This window comes from Salmo salar, chromosome 15 (genome assembly GCF_965601325.2).
Source record: "Salmo salar chromosome 15, fSalSal1, whole genome shotgun sequence".
Classification (NCBI taxonomy): domain Eukaryota; kingdom Metazoa; phylum Chordata; class Actinopteri; order Salmoniformes; family Salmonidae; genus Salmo; species Salmo salar.
Window position 1 is genome coordinate 50,056,903 of NC_138305.1, and position 18,031 is coordinate 50,074,933.

At 43.0% G+C, this 18,031-nt stretch overlaps 1 protein-coding gene across 3 annotated transcripts in view; it reads right to left on the reverse strand.

Annotated features, from left to right (window-relative positions):
* The window catches only part of ppp4r4 (protein phosphatase 4, regulatory subunit 4), a 152,532-nt gene that overhangs the window by 37,981 nt on the left and 96,520 nt on the right, over nucleotides 1–18,031 (reverse strand). For all 3 annotated transcript variants that reach the window (XM_014145076.3, XM_014145077.3, XM_014145078.3), the window contains 4 exons: nucleotides 15,027–15,148; nucleotides 13,482–13,604; nucleotides 7,281–7,444; nucleotides 3,610–3,729 (listed from right to left, as the gene is read on the reverse strand). In XM_014145076.3, coding sequence (XP_014000551.3) covers nucleotides 3,610–3,729; nucleotides 7,281–7,444; nucleotides 13,482–13,604; nucleotides 15,027–15,148 — 529 coding nt within the window. The remainder of the gene's footprint in view (nucleotides 1–3,609; nucleotides 3,730–7,280; nucleotides 7,445–13,481; nucleotides 13,605–15,026; nucleotides 15,149–18,031) is intronic.

Genomic DNA, 18,031 nt, shown 5'->3' on the forward strand with positions numbered 1-18,031 from the left:
CTGTTGCCCCGCACCCTCCGTATACATCCCACTTTCCATGTATCTAGAATTAAACCCCTGTCTCACAGCCCTTTGTCTCCTGTTTGTCTGTTGCCAGTTTGTCTTGTCCCGTCAAGTCCTACCAGCGTGCTCCCGTGTTTCCTGTGCTCTAGATTTAGCTTTTTCTAGTCTTCCCGGTTCTGGCCTTTCTGCCTGTCCTGACCCTGCCTGCCATCCCAAACCTGCCTGACTTTGATTTGGATTATGACTCTTTGCCTGCCTTAACTTCCGATTGCCTGCCCGTTTTACTGAAATAAATTGTGAGACTCGTACTATTCGCCTCCTGTGTCTGCATCTGGGTCTGAGCAGTGCTGTGTTTCTTTCTGCAGTATAGTGCTTCGTTGCATGTTTTGGAATATTTTATCCCGTATATTTGTATTCTTTTCACTGTCATTTAGGTAATTCCGGTGTATTCGGGGAAAGTATTCAGACCATTGAGATTTTACACATTTTGTTACATTACAGCCTTATTTCTGAAATTGATTTAAATCTACGCAATACCCAATAATGACAAAGCAAAAAAAATTATTAAACTGAAATACTACATTTACCTAAGTATTCAGACCCTTTACTCAGTAATTTGTTGCGATTACAGCCGTGATTCTTCTTGGGTATAACGCTACAAGCTTGGCACACCTGTATTAGGAGTGTCTCCCATTCTTCTCTGCAGATACTCTCAAGCTCTGTCAAGTTGGATGGGAGCGTCACTTCAAAGCTATTTTCAGGTCTCTTCAGAGATGTTCGATTGGGCTCAAGTCCGGGCTCTGGCTGGGCCACTCAAGGACATTCAGAAACCTGTCCCGAAGCCACTCCTGCTTGTCTTGGCTGTGTGCTTAGGGTCGTTGTCCTGTTGGAAAGGGGAACCTTCGTCACAGTCTGAGGTCCTGAGCACTCTGGAGCATGTTTTCATCAAGGCTCTCTCTGTACTTTGATCCGTTCATCTTTCCCTTGATCCTGACTAGTCTCCCAGTCTCTGCCTCTAAAAACATTCCCACAGCATTTATTTAACTAGGCAAGTCAGTTAAGAACAAATTCTTATCTTCAATGACAGCCTAGGAACAGTGGGTTAATTGCCTGTTCAGGGGCAAACACTCCACACTGTGGAGTGTTGCAGAGACGGTTGTCTTTCTTGAAGGTTCTCTCATCTCCACAGAAGAGCTCTAGAGCTCTGTTGGGTTCTTGGTCACCTCCCTGACCAAGGCCCTTCTCCCCACAATTGCTCAGTTTGGCCGGGCGGCCAGCTGTTTTCTTGGACCTTCAATGGTGCAGACATTTTTTGGTACCCTCCCCCAGTTCTGTGCCTCGACACAATCCTGTCTTGGAGCTCAACGGACAATTCCTTTGACCTCATGGCTTGGTTTTTGCTCTGACATGCACTGTCAACCGTGGGACCCTGAGCAGTTTCCTTCCTGTCCTGCAGCTCAGAAGGTCAACTGTATCTTTGTGTCTTAACTTAACCATGCTTAACCTCTTGACGGTCGCCTAGGATAGGGGGCGCTACAGCGATTTTTGAAAAAAAATGGTGCCCATTTTAAACGGCCTCCTACTCAAACTCAGAAGCTAGGATATGCACATAATTAATACTTGTGGATAGAAAACACCCTAAAGTTTCTAAAACTGTTTGAATGGTGTCTGTGAGTATAACAGAACTCATATGGCAGTCAAAACCCCGAGACAGATCGTAAGTGGAATTCTGAATTGCGGACAAACTTCATCACTTTGCCTATAAATCACACCGTGAGCAATGGTTCATTGAGCACTTCCTATTGCTTCCACTAGATGTCCCCAGTCTTTACAAAGTGGTTTGAGCCTTCTACTGTGAAAACTGACACAATGAGTCTGTGGAACGTGGTCACATGAGGGCCATCACCATTATGACGCCGGCGCCCCTGGCTACCCAACCCCTTTCGAAACGTTTTGAAAGACAATGCAATCGTCCCCCTTGAATGTTATTGGAGCTCTGGTTGAAAAAGGCCCTAAAGATTTATGTTATACAACGTTTGACATGTTTGAACGAACCTAAATAAAAAATGCATTTTGTTGAGCGAGAAGTCCCGCGGCCGTCGGTACTTTTGGAGCAGCCTTCAGAACGCGCTAACAAAAACAAGCTATTGGGACATAAAGGATTAACTTTTTCGAACTAAAATACATTTGTTGTGGACCTGGGACTCCTGGAAGTGCTTTCTGATGAAGATAATCAAAGGTAAGGGATTATTGACAATAGTATACAAGACTAGATTTGATATGCGATTGTTCCAAGATGGCGCTGACCTGTATTGCTAGCCTATTTTTCTGAGTATCGCATCCCCTTTTATCGCAAAGTGTGATTACCCAGTAAAGTTATTTTGAAATCTGGCATTGCAGGTGCTTTCAAGAGATGCTAATCTATCAATCTTAGATTGACAATATTACATTTTAAAAATGTTTTCGAATAGTAATTTAGTAAATTGTAGCGCTGTTTCACCGGACGCATTTGAGGGAAAATAGTTAGTCAACGTCACGCGCCGATGTAAAATGCTGTTTTTATATATAAATATGAACTTTATCGAACAAAAGAATGCATGTATTGTGTAAGATGTCCTAGGAGTGTCATCTGATGAAGATTGTCAAAGGTTAGTGCTGCATTTAGCTGTTTTTTGGTTATTTGTGATGCATGTGGTTGGTCGGAAAATGTCTATGTGGCTACTTTTACGATATACTCCTCTAACATAATCTAATGTTTTGCCTTTTCTGTAAAGCCTTTTTGAAATCGGACAACGTGGTTCGATTCAGGAGATGTGTATCTATAAAACGATATAACATAGTCCTATATTTGAAAAAAAAATAAAAAAAATACATTTTGTTATGCTAATGGCGATAGGATTTTTCGCTGGATGTCCGAGCCCGCCCAGAGGTTAAAGAGATATTCAATGTCTGATTCATTATTGTTACCCATCTACTAATCACTGCCTTTAATTAGGGTTTCGATAAGCTACCTGGTCTTTGTAGTTGAAACGGTGCTTCAAATTCAATACTTGACTGAGGGACCTTACTGATGTAACTATGGGGGGACAGAGGAAGGATTAGTCATTCAAAAAAGGAAATTCCTATTATTTCACAAAGTGTGAGTCCATGTAACTTACTGTGATTTGTTAAGCCTAAAGAAAAAGGTTGGATACTTAAGTGACATATATATTTTAGTTACTAAATTGTTATTAATTAGATTATTGTATTTTACTTTGACATTATGAAGTATTTTGTGTAGATCAATGACAAAAAAATAATCACAATTAAATCTATTTCAATCCCACTTTAACGCAACAAATTCTGAAAAAATCCAAGGGGGGGTACATATGATACCCACTGTACATTCAATAGCCCCTCTCTGTTGCACACAACACACTTCCATTCCCCCTGTCACAAGGGGAGTTATGGCTGATTTAAGAGTCAACCCTGTCACTTAAATAATTTTTTTGACAAAATTAAGTAATGACACAAATCACAGACTGCCAATCTGAGTTATGGACATCCTTTATGTATTTTTTTTTGACAGAACAGAATAAGCCAGTGTCCAAACAGCAGCCACCTTACCTCGTGGAAGCCCTCGGCCATTGTGCGTCGCACCGTGATCTCGGGGTCATGACACAGACTGGAGAAGGTGGGGTAAAGCTCCGTCAGGAAGTGGTTAGGGTCAGCGAATAACACCATGGCCTGAAGAAAAAGTGATATCACAGGGAGTGATAACTTGTTCAAAATTAATCCCTATGCACTTGTGGAAACCTGAGATACATTTTTTGCCATAATCAAAATGGAATCTTCTACCCCGCAAGGCTAGTATAACCACATAATGCAAGCATCCTTTTATTTACTAAGATTCAGAAACTTTGTAGAACATACACAATAATGCCATTGTGCTGGAGTTTCTATTTTGAATAAAAAGTTCTTATCTACAAGTACTAGGAGCAGTAAGTCTTGTATAGTGTGTGAACAACACTCTTTTGAATTAAAACAATTCCATACTAAAATGGTGACCAGACACTAAAATGCAATTAACTTTGACAGTTTCCCTGATGCTTGCCTTCTCTTGAGACAGTTGACGAGGTTTATCTCTGCAGACAGCTGGGTCGACTTCATCGGCCACCAAACGGAATGAAACAGGAAGGTACTTACAAATTTGTACCCCCTTTTTCTCCCCAGTTTCGTGACTCGGGAGAGGCGAAGGTCGAGTCATGCATCCTCCAAAACATGACCCGCCAAACCGCGCTTCTTAACATCCGCTCGCTTAACCCGGAAGCAAGCTGCACTAATGTGTCGGATGAAACACCGTTCCACTGACGACCGAACTCAGCCTGCAAGCGCCCGGCCCACCACAATGAGTCGCTTGAGCGCGGTGAGCCAAGCCAAGCCCCCCCCCCCCCCCCCGGTCACGACCAGTAATGACACAGCATGGGAGGCCTTCGTTTTCATATTCTGTTGCAAAACGTTTTGCTACGGTGTGCCCGAATAACCACGACCTTGAACTGCCACCACAGTTAGTCCCAAATGATACATTAATGAGGGCTTGAGCGAAGCGGGCACACCTAGGCTACATACCAATTGGCACCCTATTCCCAACGTCGTGCACTACTTTTGACCAGAGCTATAGGCCCTGGTCAAAAGTAGTGCACTATGTAGGGAATAGGGTGCTATTTGTGAAGCAGAGACACCTAGCTGGACCTGGGGAGGAGAACCTCCCTGCCTGTGGGAACAAAAGAGCTGTGGACAAGGCCTCTCATCAGGCCTATTGTTACAGGCGGCTCCTCTACCCTCCTGACCCCATTACATGATGTGTGTGTGTGTGTGTGTGTGTGTGTGTGTGTGTGTGTGTGTGTGTGTGTGTGTGTGTGTGTGTGTGTGTGTGTAACTCTCTAAAGTCCCATGACCATGGGACAACAATTTTAACTTCGTGCTGACAGAGTATGGCAGAGACACTATCATTCAGCAGGTCAGGGGGTGGATCCATGTGCTAAAAATACACACGTGCCTGACTCATGAAAACACGTGCAGGTATAGTGCATTCGGAAAGTATTCAGACCCCCCTTTTTCCACATTTTGTTACGTTGCAGCCTTATTCTAAAATGGGTTAAATAAAAATGTAAATCCTCATTGATCTACACACCCCATAATGACAAAGCGAAAACAGGTTTTTAGAAATGTTTGCTATGAGACTCAATTGAGCTCAGCTGCATCCTGTTTCCATTGAACATCTTTCAGATGTTTCTACAACTTGATTGGAGTCCACCTGTGGTAAATTCAATTGATTGGACATGATTTGGAAAGGCTTACACTTTTTCTTTAAAAGGTCGCATAGTTGGCAGTGCATGTCAGAGCAAAAACCAAACCATTAGGTCGAAGGAATGGTCTGTAGAGCTCCGAGACAGGATTGTGTTGAGACACAGCTCTGGGGAAGGGTACCAAAACATTTCTGCACCATTGAAGGTCCCCAAGAACAAAGTGGCCTCCATCATTCTTACAATGGAAGAAGTTTGGAACCACCAAGACTCTTCCTAGAGCTGCCCGCCCAGCCAAACTGAGCAATCGGGAGAAGGGCCTTGGTCAGGGAGGTGACCAAGAACCCGATGGTCACTCTGACAGAGCTACAGAGTTCCCCTGTGAAGGTGGGAGAAACAACAATCTCTGCAGCACTCCACCAATCAGGCCTTTATGGTAGAGTGGCCAAACGGAAGCCTCTCCTTAGTAAAAGGCAAATGTCTCCCAGTCCCTGCAGCTTGTAGTTTGCCAAAAGGCACCTAAAGACTCTCAGACCATGACAAACAAGATTGCCAAGCATCACGTCTGGAGGAAACCTGGCACCATCCCTACAGTGAAGCATGGTGGTGGCAGCATAATGCTGTGGGGATGTTTTTCAGAGGCAGGGACTGGGAGACTAGTCAGGATCAAGGGAAAGATGACCGGAGCAAAGTACAGAGAGATCCTTGATGACAACCTGCTCCAGAGCGCTCAGCACCTCAGACTGGGGTGAAGGTTCACCTTCCAACAGGCCAACGATCCTAAGCACACAGCCAAGACAATGCAGGAGTGGCTTTGGGACAAGTTTCTGAATGTCCTTCAGTGGCCCATCCAAAGCCCGTACTTGAACATGATTGAACATCTCTGTAGAGACCTCAAAAAAGCTCCGCAGCGACCCTCCGCATCCAACCTGACAGAGCTTGAGAGAATATGCAGAGAAGAATGGGAGAAACTCTCCAAATACAGGTGTGCCAAGCTTGTAGCATCATACCCAAGAAGACTCAAGGCTGTAATCGCTGCCAAAGGTGCTTCAACAAAGTACTGAGTAAAAGGTCTGAATACTTATGTAAATGTGATATCATTTTTTAAAAATTTTTCATACATTTGCAAAAATGTTAATCTGTTTTTGTTTCGTCATTATGGGGTATTGTGTGTAGATTGATGGGGGAAAAATATTTAATCCATTTTAGAATAAGGCTGTAACGTAACAAAGTGGAAAAAGTTGAGGGTTCTGAATACTTTCCGAATGCACTGTAAACATTACTGTACACTACGGCTGAGACGATTCCAGTTTCGCTATATTTTTTTCATGCCAAAAATGAAAACACGAAGCAGACCAAACTCTTTTGTCCTTTAAAAACCTGCTGTTTGTAAAAGGTTGTGTGCTATAACTTGTGTGCTATAAATAAATACATGTGACTCTGGATGACAACATAATGATGTTTGTTTCCAACATTAGGGCTGTTCTCCTAAAGAAGTTAATTCTGCTTCATGGTTTGTTTCCTTGCCACACGATACAAAGGAGTATTGCGATACTGGTTTCGTTCCGACCCTACTATAACAACGTCCACAACACATGCACGCCACTATTGGCAAGACTATTTCAGTTCATACACTATTGTAGGTGATTTAAATAACTGACTATAAGGCACACTATTCCCCTCTATAGACTCAAAAAGTGCAAGCTTTATAAAGCTTTTCAAACTTGTAAGGTGTTTGCAACATGTAGCCGCAAAACTTAAGACATTTTTATAAAAAACTAAGCCACCCATATGGCAACAATCACCAAGAGTTGACCAGGAGCATTTTCAAACAGAGGCAGAAAGACAGATGGTACAGTTACAGACTTGATTCCTTCAAACACGCTGCTAGACTTCAGAGACTGTTCAAGAGTGGGAGGGAGGGTTGGTAGGAAACTTGTGTGTGTGTTTACATGCGTATATGTGTGCGTGTGTTGGTCAGCAGTCACTCACGGGGAAGTTGTAGGCGCAATTGCGTCGCACCAGGGCGTACTTGCTCTCCAGCTCCAGCGGGTAGACCTGGTTGTCCGAGTGGCCGTTTTCATGCTGCAGGCCCAGTACACACAGCTTCTTATAGAACTCCAGGAACCACAGGTGCTGCTCCTCTGTGAAAGATGCTGCAGGAGAGAAGAATTAGAACCAGATAGGACCAAATCTAGCAGCCAGGAATCAGAATCACACAAAGGGACCTGTGTGTGTTTATGTAGCCTGGCCTCCCGGTCACCTCCCGGTCATGGGTCTCCTGTGACACAGCCTGGGATCGAACCCGGGTCTGTAGTGACGCCTCTAGCAGTGCGATGAAGTGCCTTAGACCGCTACGTCACTAATATTTATATTTTTGACAACTTTTACTTCACTACATTCTGAAAGAAAATGATGTACTTTTTACTCCATACATTTTCCATGACACCCAACAGTACTTGTTACATTTTGAATGCTTAGCAAGACAAGAAAATGATTCAATTCACACACTTAAGAGAACATTCCTGGTCATTCCTACTGCCTCTTATCTGGCGGACTCACTAAACACAAATTCTTCATTTGTAAATGATGTCTGAGTGTTGGACTGTACCCCGAGCTATCCGTAAACAAAAAAAGAAAAAGACAATTGTGCTGTCTGGTTTGATTAATATAAGGAATTTGAAATTATTTATACTTGTACTTTGACTTTTAATACTTAATGTTTAAAACCAAATACTTTATACTTTTACTCAAGTAGTATTTTACTGGGTGACTTTCACTTTTACTTGAGTAATTTTCTATTAAGGTATCTATACTTTAACTCAAGTAAAACTGACTAGATGGAAAGGTGGCGTCCTATGACGGTGCCAGGTTGAAAGTCACTGAGCTCTTCAGTAAAGAGATTGCATGGCTGTGTGCTTGATTTTATACACCTGTCAGCAACGGGTGTGGCTGAAATAGCCGAATCCACTAATTTGAAGGGGTGTCCACATACGTTTGGCCATGTGTATTACCTCATTTGCGAATTTTAATACAAAAAGGACTGTATTTAATTAAAAAAAGTATTGTATTTATGTCTACATTCAAGTGGTTCAAAATTCAAAAGGCACTCGCACATCTGAGCTATCTTTTTTGCAGGTGCATGGTAACAGTTCAATAACATGAGAAAAAAGAAGAAGCCCGCACATTGCTCTTGAGGCCTTGGTCAGAGCTTTGTGATAAAAAAAAAAAGAAATTGCATCCTTATGTAGACATAGCTCAACCCACATCCGTTCCAAATCAAATCAAACTTTATTGGTCACATACACATGGTTAGCAGATGTTAATGTGAGTGTAGCGAAATTCTTGTGCTTCGAGCTTGCAGTAATATCTAACAAGTAATCTAACAATTTCACAACCACTACCTTATACACACAAGTGTAAAGGAATGAATAAGAATATGTACATATACATATATGGATGAGCGATGGCCGTGCGGCATTGGCAGGATGCAGTAGATTGTATAGAGTACAGTATATACAGATGTCGGAAGTCGGAAGTTTACATACACTTAGGTTGGAGTCATTAAAACTCATTTTTCAACCACTCCACAAATTTCTTGTTAACAAACTATAGTTTGGCAGGTCGGTTAGGACATCTGCTTTGTGCATGACACAAGTAATTTTCCCAACAATTGTTTACAAACAGATTATTTCATCTATTAAATCACTGTATCACAATTCCAATGGGTCAGAAGTTTACATACACTAAGTTGACCGAGCCTTTAAACAGCTTGGAAAATTCCAGAAAATGATGTCATGGATTTAGAAGCTTCTGATAGGCTAATTGACATAATTTGAGTCAATTGGAGGTGTACCTGTGGATGTATTTCAAGGCCTACCTTCAACCTCAGTGCCTCTTTGCTTGACATCATGGGAAAATCAAAAGAAATCAGCTAAGACCTCCACAAGTCTGGTTCTTTCTTGGGAGCAATTTCCAAACGCCTGAAGGTACCGCATTCATCTGTACGAACAATAGCACGCAAGTAAAAACACCATGGGACCACGCAGCCATCATACTGCTCAGGAAGGAGACACGTTCTGTCTCCTAGAGATGAACGTACTTTGGTGCGAAAAGTGCAAATCAATCCCAGAATAACAGCAAAGGAAGACCTTGGGAAGATGCTGGAGGAAACAGGTACAAAAGTATCTATATCCACAGTAAAACGAGTCCTATATCGACATGAACTGAAAGGCCACTCAGCAAGGATGAAGCCACTGCTCCAAAACCGCCATAAAAAAGCCAGACTACGGTTTGCAACTGCACATGGGGACAAAGATCGTACTTTATGGAGAAATGTCCTCTGGTCTGATGAAACATAAATAGAACTGTTGGCCTTAATGACCATCGTTATGTTTGAAGGAAAAAGGGGGATGCTTGCAAGCCGAAGAACATCATCCACCATCATGTTGTGGGGGTGCTTTTTGCTGCAGGAGGGACTGGTGCACTTCACAAAATAGATGTCATCATAAGGTTGAAAATTATGTGTATATATTGAAGCAACATCTCAAGATTTCAGTCAGGAAGTTAAAGCTTGGTCGCAAATGGGTCTTCCAAATGGGCAATGACCCCAATCATACTTCCAAAGTTGTGGCAAAATGGCTTAAGGGCAACAAAGTCAAGGTATTGGAGTGGCCATCACAAAGCCCTGACCTCAATAACATAGAAAATTAGATGGCAGAACTGAAAAAGCGTGTGTGAGCAAGGAGGCCTACAAACCTGACCCAGTTACACCAGCTCTGTCAGGAGGAATGGGCCAAAATTCACCCAACTTATTGTGGAAAGCTTGTGGAAGTCTACCCAAACGTTTGACCCAAGTTAAACAATTTAAAAGCAATGCTACCAAATACTAATTGAGTGTATGTAAACTTCTGACCCACTGGGAAAGTGATGAAAAAAATTAAAGCTGAAATAAATCATTCTCTCTACTATTATTCTGATATTTCGCATTCTTAAAATAAAGTGGTGATCCTAACTGACCTAAGACAAGGAATTTTTACTAGGATTAAATGTCAGGAATTGTGAAAAACTGAGTTTAAATGTATTTGGTTAAGGTGTATGTAAACTTCCGACTTCCAGTCTCTCGTTCCCAGCTTTGATGCACCTGTACTGACCACGCCTTCTGGATGATAGCGGGGTGAACAGGCAGTGGCTCGGTTGGTTGTTGTCCTTGATGATCTTTTTGGCCTTCCTGTGACATCGGGTGGTGTAGGTGTCCTGGAAGGCAGGTAGTTTGCCCCCGGTGATGCGTTGTGCTGACCTCATTACCCTCTGAAGAGACTTACGGTTGTGGGCGGAGCAGTTGCCGTACCACGCGTTGATACAGTCTGACAGGATGCTCTCGATTGTGCACCTGTAAAAGATTGTCAGTGTTTTCGGTGACAAGCCAAATTTCTTCAGCCTCCTGAGGTTGAAGAGGCATTGTTGCGCCTTCTTCACCACGCTGTCTGTGTGTGTGAACCATTTCAGTTTGTCCGTGATGTGTATGCCGAGGAACTTAAAATGTTCCACCTTCTCCACTACTGTCCCGTCAATGTGGATAGGGGGGTGCTCCCTCTGCTGTTTCCTGAAGTCCACGATCATCTCCTTCGTTTTGTTGACGTTGAGTGTGAGGTTATTTTCCTGACACCACACTCCAAGGGCCCTCACCTCCTCTCTGTAGGCTGTCTCGTCGTTGTTGGTAATCAAGCCTACGACCGTATTGTAGTCTACAAACTTGACGATTGAGTTGTAGGTGTGCATGGCCACGCAGTCAAGGGTGAACAGGGAGTACAGGAGAGGGCTGAGAATGCACCCTTGTGGGGCCCCAGTGTTGAGGATCAGCAGGGTGGAGATGTTGTTTTCCTACCCTCACCACCTGGGGGCGGCTCGTCAGAATGTCCAGGACCCAGTTGCACAGGGCGGGGTCGAGATCCAGGGTCACAAGCTTAATGACGAGTTTGGAGAGTACTATGGTGTTAAATGCTGAGCTGTAATCGATTAACAGCATTCTTACATAGGTATTCCTCTTGTCCAGATGGGTTAGGGCAGTATGCAGTGTGATTGCGATTGCGTCGTCTGTGGACCTATTGGGGCGGTAAGAAATAGGGTGTCAGGTAGGGCTAGTCTCTCAAAGCACTTCATGATGACAGTAGTGAGTGCTACGGGGCGATAGTTGTTTAGCTCAGTTACCTTAGCTTTCTTGGGAACAGGGACAATGGTGGCTCTCTTGAAGCATGTGGGAACAGCAGACTGGGATAGGGATTGATTGAATATGTCCGTAAACACACCAGCCAGCTGGTCTGCGCATGCTCTAAAGATGCGGCTAAGGATGCCGCCTGGGCCGGCAGCCTTGCGAGGGTTAACATGTTTAAATGTTTTACTCACGTTGGCCGCGGTGAAGGAGAGACTGCAGGTTTTGGTAGCGGGCCGTGTCAGTGGCACTGTATTGTCCTCAAAGCTAGCAAAGAAGTTGTTTAATTTGTCTTGGAGCAAGACGTCAGTGTCCGCGACAGGGCTGGTTTTCTTTTTGTAATCCGTGATTGACTGTAGACCCTGCCACATACATCTCATGTCTGAGCCGTTGAATTGCGATTCTACTTTGACTCTATACTGACGCTTAGCTTATTTGATCGCCTTGCAGAGGGAATATCTACACTGTTTGTATTCGGTCATGTTTCCGGTCACCTTGCCATGATTAAAAGCAGTGGTTCGCGCTTTCAATTTTGTGCGAATGCTGCCATCAATCCACGGTTTCTGGTTGAGGAAGGTTTTAATAGTCACTGTGGGTACAACATCACCGATGCACTTGCTAATAAACTTGCTCAGCGGATAAGCATATACATCAATGTTGTTGTCTGAGGCTATCCGGAACATATCCCAGTCCACGTGATCGAAGATTGTGAAGCGTGGAATCCGATTGGTCGGACCAGCGTTGAACAGACCTGAGCACGGGCGTTTCCTGTTTTAGTTTCTGTCTATAGGCTGGGAGCAACAAAATGGAGTCGTGGTCAGATTTGGCGAAAGAAGGGCGAGAGAGGGCTTTGTATGCGTGCGGAAGTTAGAGTAGCAATGATCCTGAATGCTGTCAGCCCGGGTCGCGCATTTGATATGCTGATAAAATTTAGGGAGCCTTGTTTTCAGATTAGCTTTGTTAAAATCCCCAGCTACATTACATGCAGACTCTGGATATATGGTTTTCAGTTTACATAGAGTCCAATGAAGTTCTTTCAGGGCCGTCGAGGTGTCTGCTTGGGTGGGGGGGATATACACGGCTGTGATTATAATCTAAGAGAATTCTCTTGGTAGATAATGCGGTCGGCATTTGATTGTAAGGAATTCTAGTTCAGGTGAACAAAAGGACTTCAGTTTCTGTATGTTGTTATGATCACACCACGACTCGTTAATCATAAGGCATACACCCCCGCCCTTCTTCTTACCAGAGAGATGTTTGTTTCTGTTGGCGTGATGCATGAAGAAACCGGGTGGCTATACCGACTCTGATAACATACCCCGAGTGAGTCATGTTTCCGTGAAACAGAGAATGTTACAATCTCTGATGTCTCTCTGGAAGGCAACCTTTGCTCGAATTTCGTCTACCTTGTTGTCAAGAGACAGGACATTGGCGAGTAGTATACTCGGGAGCGGTGAGCCTGCCTACGGAGCCTGACCAGAAGACCGCTCCGTCTGCCGCTTCTGCGGCGCCGTTGTTTTGGGTCGCCTACTGGGATCCGATCCATTGTCCTGGGTGATGGTTCAAACAGAGGATCCGCTTTGGGAAAGTATTCCCAAATACTTATTTCCTTCATTACAATGCAAATCATTTTATAACATTTTTGACATGTGTTTTTCTGGATTTTTTTGTTGTTATTCTGTCTCTCACTGTTCAAATAATCCTACTATTAAAATTATAGACTGATCATTTCTTTGTAAGTGGGCAAACGTACAAAATCAGCAGGGGATCAAATACTTTTTTCCCCCACTGTACATAAACGTAATGAGCCCGTCTGTAAAACCACAATGAGGACATTGACCCATTCAAGTGGTAAAAGTTAATTGTGATATGAATAAGGGGAAAAAAATACCCTATTAGGGTGTGGTGCCTGGCCTTAAGAGGTCTGAAACCCACCTGAAAGTCTCTGACAGAGCAGCCAGTTTAAGAGGTCTGAAACCCACCTGAGAGTCCGTGACAGAGCTTGCCATACTGAAATGACAGCGAAGCCAGCACCGCCTCGTCAGCTTTAAAGCACTTTTCACAGAACGTCTTCACCAGCGGAAAGATAACACGCGTCCTGTCGTCTAAAAAGTGAGGGGGAGAGAAGAGAGAAAGACAGTTTGACATGACGGGGCTGCCTCCCAATGCAACGGGCATCTGGCAGAGAGAGGACAATCGGAATTGTCAGCCCTCATACACACAGTGGCCGCATTCCATTCCAAAACAAAGCAATTATTTTCAACTCAATATGACGTTATCACTCATCATGCGGCCATGGAGTGTATAAGAGCTATCTTGGTACCTTTTCTCTGCCCTGTCAACTTGCCTGGACAGATCTGAAAGGACATCTGAAAGATGAACACAATAGGTCCGGGACACCACGTAGCGAATTGAATGGTTAGGTGGAACCGAATCTGATTGATTATACACTAATCACTCCATTTTGGATCTGCAATGGTGAGTCGTCTAGTATAAAGTGGAAGGTAGCCAGTTTTCAGAATGGAATACGGCCCATGTCCTTGATGGCCCGACACGCGTGCAAAAGCCTTGTGAAGAGATAGAAGACTGACAGCTTAGTTGGAGCCAGTTTGCCAACTACTGTAACGAGTATAGTATTTGCATATCAAAGAAACTCTGCGGGTGCAGGGGTGTCTTGGAAGAGTGTCACTAAGCCAGACAAGTAAGTGTTTCGCACAGACAATGTAGAGACAAGGTTGTGAAGTGCATTGGTTTTAATGAGCCAGGTTTATGTCTGTAGTAGACTCTGGTTCTTGGGAATCCCAAGGGTTGCCTATTTTTTTGCAGAGCACAAGCACACCATATACAGCTAATCAAGGGTTTGAGTATTAGTTGAGTAGTGAAATCAGTTGTGCTTCTGCAGAGCTAGAACAAAAAATATGCAACCCTAAGATATACGTTAAGTAAAAAAAACCGGATCAATAGGAACATCAAAACCATTGAATAGGAACATTATAACCGTATTTTCTGTAAGTGCTTTTATAAAGCTTTTCCAGTCAAAATACTGCTTTGGCTTAAAGACTTTTCCGGAACAATATGAACGTGTGGGCGTCTGTCCTCTCTTGGAACATCAATGAGTAGAAAATTGCCAGCGAACAAGAGCCGCCAGATCGGGAGTAGTGTGGGCTGCTTGCGAGGCACGCTGTAGTAAGAAGACAGAAGTGCAAGTTGAATGTGAGAGCAACATGGCCACAGAGACGGCTATGTAGGCTGTACGAGGGTGTAGCATGGCCTGCCACGCAGACAGAAGTATGTGGGCTGAATGACGTTACCGTGCCAGCAGTGGCAAAGCCATGTGGGCCGGCTGTGTGAGGGTGCAGGGTAATCACATAAAGTTTGTATGACGTTTGTATGAGGTGGTGAGATTGTAGAAGGTTTTTTGTGTGAGAGGTGAGACTGTTTGAAGTGATAAGGTTGTATGAGTTTTATATGAGGTGATGAGGGTGCATGACATAGGTGATGTGGTGTCATTGTATGAGGTTTCTCACCACTGTCGAACATCTCCAGCAGGTTAATGATGGTGTCGAAGGCGGCCAGGCGCACCGTGCTCCCCTCGTCCCGAGCCAACTCTACGAGCTCAGGCAGCACTGCCGCCTTGGTGTGGTCCAGTCTGAGACACCAGAGGAGAAAGAGGAGACACAGTTATATAACAAACACACATTCCCATTAAAGGGATCGTTTGAGTTTCCCCAAAATCAAAGTTCAATCATTTCATTCCTCAGAATGCATGGAAAATGGACTTGTGTGGCAAGAAACAAATTGTGGCATGAGTAAGATGGCAACAGAGTTCTGTTCACCAACCTCCCTTTGTTTGACCAAACTTTAGGCAAACTTCCGCTTCTACAAACTACAAACTTGAACGTGGCTTCTAAAATAACACATAAAAAATAGACAACCGACTGCTCAGAAACAACCAGGAAGTCACAGCCGGTGATTGTCAAGCAAATAACTGTCGGTCTCACAGTAATTGACTGCTAATTAACATAAACACATTTTGCATCTCCTGGCGTCCACACATAGCCTAAGTCTAATAAATCCATGTAATATAGCCTACATCTTCCCAATAAATCCATAATTTATTTTAGACAGGTCTAAAGAAGCATGATATGAAGAAAATGCAGTCTATTTCAGAAGAAAAGAATAGCATACTCTGAGTTGTCCTTATGTTAGGCCCTGATGTGGCTATGCCAAATGGCTGTGGGCTACACTAGTTCATTTAGCAGACAAGATTTGCTTATAATTCCATGCTATTATTTTATAGTATGAAGAATACAATTGAACAAAGCTGAATAAAATATAAATATTTTCTACAAATGATTTGAGGCAGTGCGCATATTCTGTGTTAAGCGGTTAACAAAGAAATAGGTATTCCTATATGCTTAATTTAGAGTTATTAACTCTTGAAGCGTTCGTCCCGCAGGCGGGATCAACATCCAGCGAAAAATCATATCGCCATATTCATAACCGAACCATAACAACATTTTTTTTTTCAAACATAGGACTATTTTATACCGTTTTATAGATACACCTCTCCTGAATCGAAACACGTTGTCCGATTTCAAAAAGGCTTTACAGCAAAAGCAAAACATTAGATTATGTTAGAGGAGTGTATCGTCAAAGTAGCCACATAGCCATTTTCCGACCAACCACATGCGTCACAAATAACCAAAAAACAGCTAAATGCAGCACTAACCTTTGACAATCTTCATCAGATGACACTCCTAGGTCATCATGTTACACAATACATGCATTCTTTTGTTCGATAAAGTTCATATTTATATATAAAAACAGCATTTTACATCGGCGCGTGACGTTGAGAAACTATTTTCCCTCAAATGCATCCTGTGAATCAGCGCTACAATTTACTAAATTACTATTCGAAAACATTTTTAAAATGTAATATTGTCATTCAAAGAATTATAGATTAGCATCTCGTGAATGCACCCGCATTGCCAGATTTTAAAATAACTTTACTGGGAAATCACACTTTGCAATAAAAGGGGATGCTAATGCTCAGAAAAATAGGCTAGGCGACAGGTTGGCGCCATCTTGGAACAATCTAATATCAAATCTACTCTTGTATACTATTGTAAATATTCCCTTACCTTTGATTATCTTCATCAGAAGGCACTTCCAGGAATCCCAGGTCCACAACAAATGTAGTTTTGTTCGAAAAAGTTAATAATTTATGTCCCAATAGCTTCTTCTTGTTAGCGCGTTCCGAAGGCTACTCATAATGTACGAGGCGCGCTGGACTTGTCGTCACGAATGTGCAAAAAAATATATATTTAAGTTCGTTCAAACATGTCAAATGTTGTATAACATAAATCTTTAGGGCCTTTTTCAACCAGAGCTTCAATAATATTCAAGGGGGACGGTTGCATTGTCTTTCTAAACGTTTCGAAAGGGGAGGGTAGCCAGGGGCACCCGCGTCATAATGGTAATGGCCCTCCCCCTGTGACCAAGATCAACAGCCTCTCTTTCGGTCAGTTTGTACTGTAGAAGACTCAAACCACTTTGTAAAGACTGGGGACATCTAGTGGAAGCAATAGGAAGTGCTCAATGAATCCTAACTCACGGTTTGTTTTATAGGCAAAGTGCTGAAGGTGAGTCCGCAAATCAGATTTCCACTCACTGTTAGGATCTGTCTCGGGGTTTTGACTGCCATATGAGTTCTGTTATACTCACAGACACCATTCAAACAGTTTTAGAAACTTTAGGGTGTTTTCTATCCACATCTACTAATTATATGCATATCCTAGCTTCTGAGTTTGAGTAGGAGGCCGTTTAAAATGGGCACGTATTTTTTTCAAAATTCGCTGTCGCGCCCCCTATCCTTGGCGTGCGTTATGAGGAAGATTTGAAAAAAGTTTCTTGAAAGGCATGAGCTCTGCTACATTTTTTTGCGCAGGCTATACACACTCTGTACACACTCACACAGCTCTCCATCACGTGATCGGGTCTTTCTCACAGAATACAAGTTAAGACAGACACATCCAAGGTGAATATTGAAGATATTGGAAGAACTGTCCACATTTACTTTTCATCAGCCAACAAGATGAGTAGGTCTAACAAACAGTTAAAGCACTAGCCTATGTCAATCTACTATCCCCCATAGTACAAAAGTCGACCTATTCTGTGAGGGAAATAAATATTCCAAATAGTTGTGGGATGCGGTAGATCCCAAATTAATACAACCACTACCATCATAAAAAATGTTTTATGCAATAGTCAATGAACAGGCAGAGTTCCTCTGTCCAGTGTCTGTGTTCTTTTGCCCATCTTAATCTTTTCTTTTATTGGCCAGTCTGAGATATGGCTTTTTCTTTGCAACTCTGCCTAGAAGGCCAGCATCCCGGAGTCGCCTCTTCACTGTTGACGTTGAGACTGTTTTTTTGCGGGTAATATTTAATGAAGCTGCCAATTGAGGACTTGTGAGGCATCTGTTTCTCAAACTAGACACTCTAATGTACTTGTCCTCTTGCTCAGTTGT